At 42.4% G+C, this 15044-nt stretch overlaps 1 protein-coding gene across 1 annotated transcript in view; it reads left to right on the top strand.

Moving 5' to 3' along the window:
• The first annotated feature begins 1091 nt into the window (after positions 1-1091).
• Positions 1092-15044, top strand: part of CLIC4 (chloride intracellular channel 4) — a 91493-nt gene continuing 77540 nt past the window's right edge. The window contains exon 1 of the mRNA XM_061184713.1: positions 1092-1515. Within this exon, the coding sequence (XP_061040696.1) occupies positions 1444-1515 (72 nt within the window). The 5' untranslated portion in view covers positions 1092-1443. The remainder of the gene's footprint in view (positions 1516-15044) is intronic.

Genomic DNA, 15044 nt, shown 5'->3' with positions numbered 1-15044 from the left:
AGGTGAGGAGGAGTAGCTGAGTCATGTATTACCGAACGTCAGAAGAAGGGACAAGTAACTGTTTCCAGAGGGGGTGACATTTGCCCCAGGCATTCAACAGTAGCAAACCCAGACCCCGTGCCTGGCTCAAAGTATCACAGCCCCTGTCCTCAGCGGCTTCAAACCCCAGTACAGTTTTTCCAGTTTGAGGACCACCTACATCAAAAACGTCCTGGTGCTATCTTTAGCTAACAGTAGACTCTGTTGTTAATCAGCAAATGTATTCATTGACTAAGATTGAAAGTGTAGGTAGATTTAGAGCAACAGTACCAAGTAATAGTGAAAAAAAAAAAAGTCCTGGTGCTTGTTAAAATGTGAATTTCTCCCTTCTCCACCGGAGGAGAATCAGAGAATTGGGTAAAGCAGGTCTGGGTGTAGCACCCAGGTGATTCTGATGCACACTCAGATTTGCCAGGTGAATGGGGAAAGAAATCACGCCAGGAAAGGGGAACCGTAGGGACAGCGGCTTGGGAGTTCGTTGTAGCCTTCAGGCACTGGGCTTGCCGTTCAAGACTGTAGGCTCTCAGAGGAAAGGGATCGCGTCCGTGCTGTTTATCACCGGGGGCCTGGAACACTGTAGGGCCTCATAAATATTTGTGAATACGCTGGCTCCCAAGACAGAAGTAACGGGAGAGTCAAACGGGAAAATGAAGAAGTCAGAGGAGGGAAAAAACGGTGTTTCTAAGGGGATGAAAACTTTCCCAAAAGGGAAAAGGGAGCTCCGCCTAACACAGGGCGTTGGGGAGGCGACTGCTGCGGGAAAGGGTTATGAGTCTTGGGGGCTGCAGCGGGGGAGAGGGCGGGAGGCGCCTTCTCGCCTCTCCAGGCGACGGAAAGCTGAGGTCACCTGGCACAGCGCCAGCAGCAGCTGCGAGGACGCGCCCGCGCTTCGGCGGGAGGCGGTGTCAGGCGCTGGTCCCCGGGGGACTTTCCCTTCCGTCTCCTCTGGAGGCGAGGCTCTGAGTCCCGCCCACCGCCCGCCCAAGCCTTGGCTTCTTTCGGTCCCCACCAAGGCCACTCCCCGAGCCTAAGTCAAGCCGCCTTAGCTGCCTCAAGGAGCCAGAGCGGTCCGCTCACCTCCCTCACCCGAGGCCGCGCCCCCGAGTCCCGGCTGTCCTCTTTCCTCCCGGGAGTCCGGAGACGCCGAGCTTTGGCCCCGCCCCCAAACGAGGCCCCGCCCCCGGTACCCCGCCCAGCGACTTGAAACGGCTGGGGCTGCGGCTCACTCAAGAGTGGCGAGCTGGGCGTGGGGCGGTGCTGAGGAACCGACCCTGAGGCGCCGAAGCTGAGGCGAGTTAGACGCCAGGACTGTCCAGGGAGGCGCAACGCGGCAGGAGCCCGTAGCTAGAGCAGCCCCGGAGCAGAAGCAGCCGCCGCCGTCCGCGGAGCCCAGCCAAACCGGCCATGGCGTTGTCGATGCCGCTGAACGGGTTGAAGGAGGAGGACAAAGAACCCATCATCGAGCTCTTCGTCAAGGTGAGCGCTCGCCGCCGTCCCACCCCGCCGAGCCCCCGGCGCTCGCCCGGCCGCAGGGGGCGGCGTCCCTGGGCGCTCCTCAGCCGCAGCGCCCCCGCGCGGCGCCCCGCGCCCGGGCCGAGGGGGAGCGCTGCTCCCGCGCCCCCGGGCCATTGTCTTCGGCCACCCGCGCCTTCCCGCCGCCGAGGCCCGTCGAGGGAGCCGGGGTGGGACCAGGACCCCAGAAAGACAGCACTGCTGGACGGGGGGGGGGGACCGCCTCCCGCCGCCCTGGCCTCGGCGGACGCCGCACCGTCGTCCCGCGTCCGGGTGGGACGAGCTGCCCCCCTCCCCTCGGGTGCCCCTGGGACCCGGGCAGGGGTGGGTCCTGTCACCCCCTCTCCCCCGCCACCGCCCGGACGCCCGACCTCACCTCACCCCACCCCACCCCAGCCCTCGGCTCTCCCAAGTTCACCCCCAGCCCGGGAGGCGAAGCCTCGAACCCGTCGTGAGCTGATGAGCTGAACTTCTTTGAACGCTTTCTGAGCGTTTCGCTCCCGGCTGGTAGGAAACTGTAACTTTAATTTTCGATTCCATCTGAAACAATTTTTTAAAAAGAACAGACATTCCTGGGCCTCAGGAAAAGACCGAGATTCCCAACTTGGGTTTTTCTGTCTTAGTTATTTTACCACCATCTGATTTTCTTGTTTCTCAAGCGCGAGTGTTTTGTATGATGCAACATTTTGGCTGCTCCCCTCGGTGTTGCTGCCTCGGGAAAGATTGTGTGTGCCCTTTTGTTTTGAAAGAAAAACTGATGAGGGAAAGAACTCCTCACTTGCTTGGGCTTTAAAGGGTTGATTTTTCCCTTCTGGTCTTTTCAGTTTATATATCCTGAAACTACCATATTTGTAGACAAGTACTACCTCTAGTCCTTTCCTTTTTTCTTTAATATTTTTCGTTTTAGCAAAGGAGAAAGATAGAAGTTATGAACATCTGGATTCAACTGCCTCCCTCAAAACTTCTTTAAAATCCTCGAGATTTTCTTTCTTAGTCACTTACTTAAGCAGGCTCTTTCAGAACCAGGCTCTGAATTGGAGAGTTTAACAGAAATCCAGAACAATTTTGTTGTTTTTTTCCTGAGTTTTTATTTTAAAGAACGGGAGACACTGAAGGGTGTGTTTGAGACATGGAAAGAAGAAATGATCTGCAAGTGATGGAAACGGTGTTTGTTTTAGGATTTTCTTTCAGTTATCAGTTTTAGAAACATTTTGATTCAGGGAACTGAAACAACAGACGGGTATAGAACCCCCAGAATATCTTCAACGAGTCTCTCAGTTGCTTCGAGTGGCAGATATAGTACTTTGTGATGCAGGGAATGTAGGAAGAAACCTGAAATAAGAAAAAGGAAGAGGAGTGGGAGACAGCGTGGAGAAGGGAGAAGAGTGGGTCAGAGATAAATGTTCAAAAAATTTCACTGAGCCAGGAATAGGAATGAATTTCCATAAATTAAAAAACAGTGTATCTACTAAACACCTAAAAAACATGTTACTTAAACATGTTACTTTAGACGTATCATTAAGTTTAGTGTCAGATAAGGGTACTATCAGTAATGGCTTCTTTTCAGCATTGTACTGGAGGTCTAGCCAATACAATAAGACAAGAAAAAGAAAGTATATGACTCAGAGACGAGGAGATCAATGCTTAATGCCCTACTTACTATTAATTTAACTTTTGTTAGAAGGAGAGAGGTGTTTCCCAAGCTTGAGTCACTTGCATACCCCTTCTTAGTTTTCTATATATGTGTTGAATTGGTATTATTATTTACTAAATTCAGCCCGTTTTTTAAAAACATAAACACATTGCCCTAAGCAATACCTGTGAAACTGTGGATTAGGTGTGGTGACTATATTTCTTATGTACATAACTATTGTGTGTGTGTGTGTGTGCATAACTATTAAAAGAAAAAGTGTTTGTGAGCCACCTAAAAGCATCCTGCTTATCACTAGTTGTAAGCCTTTGTCACTGGGCTTGTTGGCAGAGAACCAGGTTCAAGTCACAGTTCTGCACTCACTGGGTGGTTTAACCTGGGCAAGTTGTTTTCCCTCTCTGAGACTTGTTTTCCTCCTTTGTGGAGTAAGAGATGAAATGTTTTCTGCTGTCCTGTGGTTCGGCATAGGTAAAACTTTATACTGATGTAAATCAGGATAACTGTTTCAAAGGGGAAAAAGGGGCCAGGTAAATTGTAGTAAAGAGTGTTCTTGATTTCCAAAATCTGTGTGTGGGAAATGCAAATGGGGGAAAATCCCCTTGTAAATACAATTATTTTGAAAGCACTGAAAGGGCAGAGGCTGTGGTTGTCCAGTGTGGTGTGTTAAACAGTGTTAATTATTCTGCTAAGAGATATCTGAGTTTGTAGCAGAAAACTATTATCTACACTTAAAGGAAATGAGTGTAAAAGTGCTACGTGTTTAGATAGCATTAAATTGAACAGAAATAGGCTAGGACCTTCCCAACTAGTGTGACTGGACTCACAGCTACATTTCTTTCCTTGTGAGTATTGTTTTTGGAGTTGTCTGTCCAGGAGCCCAGTGAATCCTCATTACCTGTATAACAGCAGTGCTCCATTTTTGTTTGTTTACCCCAACACCTATAGGATAGGGTACCCTCCCAATAGTAAAAGAGGCTTACAAAGGCAGTCATCCTCAAGAGTTAGAATGCCCTCTTTCCCTACCCTGAGAGGCCTAGTAGATGTATATATTTTGATACACCAGCCCCACTTGGGGACCACTGATTAATAGGGTGAAGTTCAAACCCTTTAGCAAGGTCATAAGGTCTCTTATCTGCTGCCGGGTTTCTAATCCAATTTGTCCACTTACTAATTGTGTGTCCCAGGACATATAAACCTCTCTGCCTCATCTGCATAGGTGGGATATTAATAGACCAACCTCATGGGATTAAATTAGTTAATATATGTGGTGATAATAAGCTTAGAACAGTGTCTAGTACACAGTAAGTAAATAAATGCTAGTTGTGTGTCATTTTGTATATACTTATTTGTATGCACATCTCCCCTGCTAGATAGGCAGTAAGTTCCTTGAGGTTAAGGTCTGTATATTGTTCTGAGTCGGTACCAAAGAGGGTACCAGATAGTTGAAATGAGATTGTTTCCTTCTTTCTGAGCATTTTGGTGTTAATATATGCGCCTGGCATGCTTCGGAATTGAGAGCTACTTACTTATTAGAGCCTGGTAGTCTGATTCTCAAACCTTGGTCCTTCATTTGTTCAACTTTGCCTAGCCTCCAGCCTCCAAGACTCTGTGTGGTTTTATCTATCTTTTTTCTCCTCCATTTTTTTGGTACTTCTGAACTTTTCATGTATCTGCCATGTATTTTCCACCAATATTTCTTCATGGTTACGTTCAGAATTTGGAAGCCAAGATTCTGTATTGGGTAGAAGTAAATATTGTGTTGAACAACAAAATGAGAGAAGTTGAGAAGAGACTGAATTTTTGGATTTTTCCTTTCCTTGTATATGCCTAACTCCTATTGACACTGCTGCCTTCCCCCCCAGCCCCCACTAGAATCTTTGGTATGATGTGATGGTATTTCTGATTTTGGTTTAGGAGGAGTCCCTTTGCAGAGTTTAGTTTTATTGGTTGGAATTTAAAATTGTTGGCATGCCATTTTGCATTGGGACACTCACCGTTGGCAGTCATCTCTAAACTGTTAGAATTGGGGTGGTGTAAAAAGTTAATCTGGTGCAGAGTGGCTTAACACATAAGAATGCTTCTTTTGAGATATTTGGCAGGATTTTTAATGTGTGTGGACCCTGGAGCCAGACTGCTTGGCTTGAATCTGGCTTCTAGTAGTGTGTCAGGGAAGTTTCTTAAGTTCTCAGTACCTCAGTTTCTTGACCTCTAATATCAGGATAATAATAATAACACAATTTTATAGGGTTGCTGAGGGGATTAACTGGTGATCTATGTGTATTTATTAGGGTAGTCTAAGCTTCTGTAAGAAATACTGTAATCTGCCCCAAACAATGGTTCAGACAAAATGGAAGCTTATTTCCTTTCTCACTTAGCAACCCAGGGAGGGTGTTCTGGATGCTGGTGGCTTTTCTCCTTAGAGTCATTTAGGGACCAAAGTCTTTCCAGCTTCTTTTTCCACCAACCCCCATAGCATTGTCCTCCTCACAGTTGGCAAAGCTGGTTGCAGCAGTGGGAGGTGAAGAGTATGGAGGAGGCTCATGTCAAGACCCCCAGCCCAGAACTTCTACCTGTCACTTCCTTTCATACTCCAATGGGGAGAACTTTAATCACACGGTTTTGTCTAACTGCAAGGAGTGCTGGGAAATGTGATCTAACCATATATCACTCTATGTAAGTATTAGGAATAGTGCTTGGCACACAGTAGACACCTATTTTTGTTGTTGATGATAGTATATTCTTTTTTTTCGGCCATACCGTGTGGCTTTGCAGGATCTTAGTTCCCCGACCGGGGATTGAACCCAGGCCCTTGGCAGTGAAAATGCAGAGTCCTACCAACTGGACTTCCAGGGAATTCCCAAAAGTATATTATTCTTTTTTTTTTTTTTTAATATTTATTTATTTATTTATTTGGCTGCGTCGGGTCTTAATTGCAGCACGGGGGATCTTTCATTGCAGCACGTGGGCTCTTCCTTGCGGCGTGCGGGCTTCTCTCTAGTTGTGGCGCATGGGCTCCAGAGCGCATGGGCTCTGTAGTTGCGGCATGAGGGCTTTCTAGTTGTGGCCCGAGGGCTCAGTAGTTGCTGCGTGCGGGCTTAGTTGCCCCGCGGCATGTGGGATCCTAGTTCCCTGACCAGAGATCAAACCCACATCCCCTGCATTGGAAAGCGGATTCTTAACCACTGGACCACTAGGGAAGTCCCCCCTCCAATAGTATATTGTTCTTAAATGTGGGCTTCATTAATAGAATTCAGGGGATTCTGTAAATCATTGAAATTACATTTAAAATTCTATATGAGTCTTTTTTGGGGGGGATTAGGAACCATTGTTCTAAATGGTGGCATTCTGAGTGTCGAGCGTAATTCATACAGGCAAGGTATAGAAGAAAGGTTTGGGCTACATGATCGTTAAAGTCACTTCCATCTTATTATCTGTGTTTAAAGCATTTGTTGGCATGAAGGAAGTGCCTAATACTGAGTTAGGTACTATGGGAGATATAAGAAATTATTAAACATTTTCTACCTTTAGGTTTATAAATTTTATTGGAAAGAAAACAATACAGGATGGTACATGCTTAACGAGTCAAGTGTGGTTCACATTAAGTTGGGCCAGGACATGTGGGGAAAGATGGAAGTAAGCTTTAATTTGACCTTGAAAAAGTGGCTGGAATAAGTGAATTGGGAATAGCCAAGAATGGGAATATTAGTTTTGACATCATTCATAAACTCGTTATGCCAGGAAACAGTAGACAGATGATACTTTTGAAGAAGAAGGACCCAGCAATGATTCAAACCCATAGTGCCAGGGAGAGAAGTTATTTAAAAGTTGAAAATGAGACTTTTAAAACCTAACTTTTAGTCTTGTTTGTTCTCCCAACACTTCCCTACTTTTTGGATTGCTGTCTATTCAACAACTTCCCAGCAGCATTTGGGAAGGTGCAAATGGATTGTACAGATGGGCAAACTCTCAGCTGTTTTTTTACAGTATAAAATGGGAGTTCTTTTTTTTAAAAATTAATTTTATTTATTTATTTTTGGCTGCGTTGGGTCTTCATTGCTGCACATGGGCTTTCTCTAGTTGCGGCGAGCGGGGGCTACTCTTTGTTGAGGTGCGCGGGCTTCTCATTGCAGTGGCTTCTCTTGTTTCAGAGCACAGGCTCTAGGCGCGTGGACTTCAGTAGTTGTCGCGCGTGGGCTCAGTAGTTGTGGCTTGCGGGCTCTAGAGCACAGGCTCGGTAGCTGTGGTGCACGGGCATAGTTGCTCCGCGGCATGTGAGATCTTCCCGGCCCAGGGCTTGAACCCGTGTGCCCTGCACTTGCAGGCAGATTCTTAACCACTGTGCCACCAGGGAAGCCCGGGAGTTCTTTATATTTTGTTTTGAGGGCAGGCTTTTTTTTTTTTTTTTTTAAACACAGACACAGATGAAATAAATTTTCTATAGGCAATGATGCTGAGAACTTTGTTTTAATAATTGAACAAAAACTAACTCAACACCAAGACAGTGTTACCTTGGATGAATTGGTTTGACATTCATTTGAGGTTTCCATAGGGGAAAATTCAGGAGATAGAAATGACTGTAAAAATGTGAAGTTAATGGGAACTCTATTCTTGTTATGTTTTGTCTGAGCTGTTCTTGAAGACCTAACAGTGCCCCTCTGAGCAAAGGCCAAGGTGATAATTTTGGTTAAATGTAAAATTCTGAGAGAAAGAGGCCCAAAATGGGTAAGAGATGGGAGGATTCTGAGACAAGGTGACTGAACACATGAAAAGTCTAATGGTAAGGGGCGGGTGGGTGGGAGGGATAAATTAGGAGGTTGGGATTAACATATACACACTACTATATATAAAGGAGATAACCAACAAGGACCTGCTGTATAGCACAGGGAACTATACTCCATATTTCGTAATAACCTATAAAGGAAAAGAATCTGAAAAAGAATGTGTGTGTGTGTATAAAACTGAATTACTGTGCTGTACACCTGAAACTAACACGACATTGTAAATCAACTATACGTCAATTAAAAAAAAATTTAAAAACCTAACGGTATGAATAATAATAGGAAAGAGGCAATGCGGAGGACCTGGCTGTCACTAAAAATCTGAGCTGGTTTGGAAGGATGCTTACAGAGATGCCTGGAAGCTGGTAAAAGGATGGTGAGCAAGACTTTCCCACTTCCTGTTTCATTGGCACTGTGGAGCCTCAGTGTTCTAATGTCTCCTGAATAGGGAATTAGTGAGTCTATTAAAGGGAAATTTGTTAGCCAGGATGAGAAGTGTGATTAAGGCATGAATTAAGATTTTGATCAAGTAGGGGAGTAAGTTAGGATAGGTTTGCCCATTGTATAGGTTCCTGTAGAAAATGGAAAGGGAGTTTCTGAAGGAAAATAACATTAAGGTTGTGATTACAAACTGTCCAAGTATGATTTAACAGAAATCTAAACTTAATTCAGGGCATCGGTTTGTGAATTCTCTGGAAGTTTCAATCCTTTTGTCTTTTTGGAGACCTGACTTTTATCCGTCAGTGCTCAGTACCAAGAAATGGTATAAGGAATATCAATTAGCCTTGTTTGGTTTCTGTTATTTTCCTTTATTTAAAATATAAAACCAGGAGACTGTATTAGTCTAAATTTATGAAAATAATAACTTATGTAGATAAATGAGACTATATTTGAAAGTTGTGCCAAAGATGGCCTAGGAGTCTTTTATATTTTAATATCAATATTTTGAAGAGGGCTTCCCTGGTGGTGCAGCGGTTAAGAATCCGCCTGCCAATGCAGGGGACACGGGTTTGAGCCCTGGTCCGGGAAGATTCCACATGCCGCGGAGCAACTAAGCCCGTGCGCCACGACTACTGAGCCTGTGCTCTAGAGCCCGCGAGCCACAACTACTGAAGCCCGTGTGCCTACAGCCCGTGCTCTGCAACAAGAGAAGCCACTGCAATGAGAAGCCCGTGTGCCGCAACGAAGATCCAATGTAGCCAAAAATAAATAAATAAAACAAATAAATTAAAAAAATATATTTTGAAGAAGTAACAATATTAGAACCAGGGCCATGTATTGACCCTCAGAGCATAGATTTTGTTCTGTAGATTTTTTTTTTTTTTTGCTTTGCTTAGAGCTGAAATACAGTGTGACTCTAAGCAAAGGTGTAACAGGTTTTTTACATTTTTTTGGTAATAAAATTATTACTTCCAACTTTACAGGTGAAATAATTCATTTTTGTGAAAATGATTAAGTTTTCATTATAATAGAATAGTAAAAATGTCAATCGTCTATAATAATTTAAGTACTGAATTTTACCATCATGCAGCATAGCTATTTATTTGTATGTGTGAGAGAAGGAAAAAGGAGAATCTGAACAAACATTGGAGAATACAAAGACAAACAATTAGATGAAAGCTGAAGTAATTAAGAACTTTTTTAAGAATATGTGAGTTCTATGCATGTTTTCCTCAGCTAACAACCAGTTGCTTTATTATGGAGGTGGAGACCAGGTGGTAGATTGCTAGAGTGAAAGTTCATTAAAAGCTAAAGACAACCGAATCAGGCCGCTGTGCTACGTAGGGAAATGGAAGAGTGGTGAGACCAGACTACATAGACTAATCAAGAGAAAAGAAGATGGTTAGACTTAAATGAAATTTTGGCTTTGAATATACATATGCGCAAGACTTAACTGAAAAATTTGCAGAGACATAAACTTATGAAGAGTGTGAAGTTTTGTATTATTTGATCTTCTAAGTTACAGAATATTTTAGTTAACACAGGAATCTAAATTTTTGATTTAAAAATGTTGAGGGCTTTTTGATTCTTCATTAAATCAAGTAAAAACTGTTGCTAGCCATCAATAACATGGACTTTACTTACATTTTGTAATTGTCAGCAGGACCCTTGATTGCAAATGTACCTAAAAAAAGTGACTCAGAATAAGTAGTATCTAACCTTAGTCTGTTTTAGTTTAAATATTGGCCCTAAATTTGAAAAGTAATGTCATTTTCCTTCTGCTTCCTAGTATATTCATTTGTATGTATTGTGCTTTAAAAAAGTGTTTTTTTTCCAGTTATAAAAGCAACACTTGTTTACTGTAGACAACTTAGAACACAGAAAAGCACCATAAAATAAAAATTATGTATATCCCCTTTTTCTTGAAATGACTGCTGTTGCTATTTTGTTATGCATTCTAATCTTATTCATAAACTTGCATGAATTATTGATGACATTTTATGTATAATATTTTAATGTTCTTCATGACAACAGAATTCTTGGAAGAATGCACAGTGAAGCCCAATCTAGTATGTAACATGTATTGAGTTAAGTGAGTTGGTTTAAAGAAAATTTACTTTATTTAGGTTTTATCAGAGAAACTCAGATTGGATTTACCTTCCTAACGGCACTAAAAGAACATTTACCCTGTTTGATCTTTGCTTGAAGAAGGGAAGCTTTTATGTTGTGAAATCTGCCAACACCTAGAATTGCTCATAGTATAGATATTGATTAAATGGTTTGAAGGTAGGCCCTCCTTTGTGCTCTTGAGGAGAAATGTTTTGAAAAGTCAAAATATTTTTTAGCATTAATTTTCCCCTTCAATAACTGTCTAGTAGGTGAGGTATGCCCATTTTATAGTTGGAGGATGTAAGATGCAATCTTTGTCTAGGAACAGTCGAGTACAGTATAGGGATCATTATAGAAGCAAATATTGAATACTTTCCATGCACTAAGTGCTGGAGAGGGAAAGAAATAAGAACAGGTTCCCTTGTCTTCAAGGAGCTCACAGAACAGCTTAATGGACAGAGGATGAGTAAATGAGCCATGGTTGATGATGGCTTTTTCCCATGTAATACAGTGACTTTTTGTCTCATGTGCTTTTTAAAGTCCAGTTGAATTAAGACCTTATGAAATGATTTATGTGGCAACCTACATGACATAATTGACTTAGAGATGAGTGAAATGTTTATGTTGTATTCTAACAGATGAAGGGTAGTTAGTATTACTGAATCTACCAAGTATTGTATATTATCAGTTTGAAGAAACTTTTATCCTTTCCCTCAATAATTAGTTGTGTTATATTCTGTAATTTTGTCTAAAATAAAACTGTGATACTTCTTGCCATAAATCTTAAATGGATCCTACTTTCTCTAGTTGTTTATTGAATTAGATACAAACTCCATGATCTAGCATTCATATTCATAGTCTTTCAGATCATGATCCTGACTTGTGTTTTCAGTCTTTTCCCCCACTGCAGCTGCAAGTATACCTCATGTTCTAGGCAGATTGGTCTTCAACATGCCCTGTACTACTCTGCCTTCATGGAAGATTTTTGCTCTTGTTTCTTTCATTTGAAATATCTTTGGCTTTGCCAGCCTCTCCCCCTACCTTCAATTTCTGCCTGCCAGAATAGTATTCGTTCTTTTTTCATTCAATTGTTTAACAAATATTGAAGCACTGTTTCTAGGGACTTGGATACATCAAAGAACATTATGGCATTCATATTCAGTTGGGGAAGGCAAAAAATAAACGTATGTCTACTAGTGAAAAGTGCTATGAAGCAAAATGAAATAGGGTAAGGAGTATAGAGAATGATAGGGGGGTGTGCTCTTTTCGATTTAACAGGACATTCTGTTGAGTCTGTAGCCTTGCAGAAAGTAGCATAGGGAGGTAAGGTCAGAATCAGGGAGACTAAATAGGAGGCTGCTTAGTAATTCAGGCAAGAAATGATGGTGGCTTGGACTGAGGTGAGAAGTAGTCTAATTCTGGATATATTTTTAAGATGGAGATCACAGGATTTCCTGATGGATTGGATGTGGAACGTGAAAGAAGGAGAAGTCAAAGATGATTCTGAGATTTTTGTTCTGAACAACTAGAATGATGGAGTTGCCATTAACTGAGATGGGGGAGCCTTTGCGAAGGGCTAGTTCTGATGGAGAGATCAGGAGTTTAGTTTGTGATGTGTTAAATTTGAATATTTTAAGACCTCATGGAACCTGTTGTCTAGTGAAAGAGGCATATGTTAAAAAAATACACAAATATAGTATATAATTACATTAAGGACAAGAACAGGGTGTATTGAGAAAGAATGACAGGAAATTCAATTTAGATGGAAGCTTAATGGGGACTTCTTTGGGAAAATGACTTGTAGGATGAATAGTAATTAGGGGAAGAAAGAGAGGAAGAGCATTCCAGGCTGGAGGAATTGGCATATGTAAAGGCTGGAAGTAGTCAACAAATTGAGAGTGTGGCTGGAATAGAGAGAACAAGACTGAGGTGTAGAGTGAGGAATGGACAGGCTACATCATGGAGGTTCTTGTGTGTCATGTGAGGTTTTTTTTAATATAAATTTATTTTATTTATTTATTTTTGGCTGCATTGGGTCTTCATTGCTGCGCACGGGCTTTCTCTAGTTGCGGTGAGCGGGGGCTACTCTACGTTGTGGTATGCGGGCTTCTCATTGCAGTGGCTTCTCTTGTTGCAGAGCACGGGCTCTGGGCACGCGGGCTTCAGTAGTTGTGGTGCATGGCCTCAATAGTTGTGGCTCGCAGGCTCTAGAGCACAGGCTCAGTAGTTGTGGTGCACGGGCTTAGTTGCTGCGCGGCGTGTGGGATCTTCCTGGACCAGGGATCGAACCCATGTGCCTTGCATTGGCAGGTGGATTCTTAACCACTGTGCCACCAGGGAAGTCCCGTCATGTGAGTTTTATCCTTAGTAAAAAGGCAGTTCTCAAAGGGAGTGTCATGATTTGATTTGCATTTTAGGATGAGTAGTCCAGCCGTTCTGTGGAAAATGAAGAGAGGCAAGAGTGGAACAAGGAACACTACTTGCAGGCTGTTGTGATGGAGAAAGATGATGGTGGTGGTTTGGATTAGGATGGTGATGGAGAGAAGAGAATGGATTTGAGATAAATTTTGGAAATGGAGTACATAGGAAGATACTGAAAAAGGAGTTCTGAGAAAGAGAGAAGTGTGAAAAATGACTTGGGTATTTTAGTAGAATCACTGGTTGATAGAGGTGCCTCTTATTGCGATGGAGGAGGAGCAGACAATGTTGTTTTTGACTTAATGAGTGTGAGATGACCGAGATGTCAAGTGGAGATGTCTAGTAGAAAGCCGGATGTACAGACCTGATGCTTAGAAAGAAGTCTAGGCAGAGTAGGGAGATTTGGGACTTGAGTGTGTGTGTGTGTGTGTGTGTGTGTGTGAGTGTGTGTGTATGCATACTTTATTTGTTTGTTTGTTTATGTGGTATTTAAAGTGTGTGAGATCATTCTGTGGAGGAGTGAAGAATAGGGAGAATGCCCAGGACCAAGTTCTGAGGAACTCACAACACTAAGGGGTTGTATAATAGAGAATCTGGAAAAGGAGAACTAGGAGGAGTTGCAATCAAGCAGTAGTGGGAAGAGGAAAACTATGAGAGCAAGGTACCAAGGAAACTAGGAGAAGTTTGTAAGGAGGAAGCGACCAGTTGTGTCAAGTCAGATGAGTGTGTATTTGCTTTATCAGCCTGGAAGTCATCGGTAACCTTAGTAGTAACAGCTTTGGTGGAGTGGTGGTGGGGAAACCATAATAGAGTGGGTGGAAGAGTGAAGAGGAAGTAAGAGAGTGGGGTCAATGAGTAAAGCCAAATTCTAACAGGAAACTTGGCTGTGTAGAAGAGACAGGTTGGTAGGTAGAAGGGGATACATGTCAAGGGAAGGCTTTAAGAAAAAAAAAGTATCAGCTGTAAGAGCTATAATGTAGGAAGGAACACTTACACCATCATCTTAAAGGGGAAAATATTTCCCATGAGAATCATCATAATTCACTGGCTGGGAGGACTTTTTACTGCAAGGAAGATCTGGTTTGTGTACATTTAGAATAGATGCTTAATCTCACTGACTTTTTTTCTGTTGCATTTTCCAAATGCATGAGGTAGAAATATAGAAGAGTATTTCATACTTAATTGAACTAATATAAATATTTACAAGGTGCTTTCTATGTGCCAGGCACTGTTTACTGCATTACATGTATTAATTCATTTGATTGTTCTTCCAGAAAATATTTGCTGAAGGAAGATACAGAAGCTTTTTTTTTTCCCTCTTCCCTTGAACAGGGTTGATTCCAGAGGAGACTGGGGGGAAAAGAAGAAATAAAAGATCACATTATTGGGGAAAAGCAGATGCCTGTTAAATTCACAGAAATTTTCATATAGAGAAGCCAGAGGAATAAGCTGGGAGTAGAATGCAAATCACTGGGCTCAGTTCATATTTGCAGTTTTGATTTAGAGCATCAAAATCATTGTTATTTTAGATTGAAATGAACAGTTACCTTTTTTTCCTTGCAAAATAAAAAAGGTTGAAGGGAGAGTCCACAGCTGTGTTCTGGCCCTAAGTTTGTGGTTTGACAGCCCACAAGCCCCAAGAGTTGCTGTCATTCTCCTGATGACTCAGCAGGGACCCGTGTGCTAGATTATGGTGTTGCCTCAGTGTTGCTTGTAAAGGTTCTTTCTGTCCTGTGTAATATTTGAGATTCGAGATCCCAAAGTCAGACCCAGGGGAAGATTGTGGACTTGAAGTATCATTTGTAGTCCCTATGTAGGCACTGAAATAGTCTATTTCAGAATTGAAGATAATTAGAATTAATACTTCAAATAGGCAATTGAGGTGTCATTTGGAAGACTGGATCTTTGTGTTACATTGTTGCTGTAGGATAGTGGTTAAGAGCATAGGTTCTGGAGCAATGTAGACTGTTTCAACCCTAGTTCTCCCTTTGTGCCTTAGTGTCTCCACTGGGGTAATAGTATTTACTTCTTGGGTTTTTGTGAAAATTAAAAGAGTTAATATAAGAAAAGCACTTAGTGTCTGACACAGTAAGCAT

The sequence above is a fragment of the Eubalaena glacialis genome, chromosome 3 (assembly GCF_028564815.1).
Source record: "Eubalaena glacialis isolate mEubGla1 chromosome 3, mEubGla1.1.hap2.+ XY, whole genome shotgun sequence".
Lineage (NCBI taxonomy): Eukaryota > Metazoa > Chordata > Mammalia > Artiodactyla > Balaenidae > Eubalaena > Eubalaena glacialis.
Note: the sequence above shows the minus strand (reverse complement) of the source record. Positions and strands in the feature narration are given on the sequence as shown.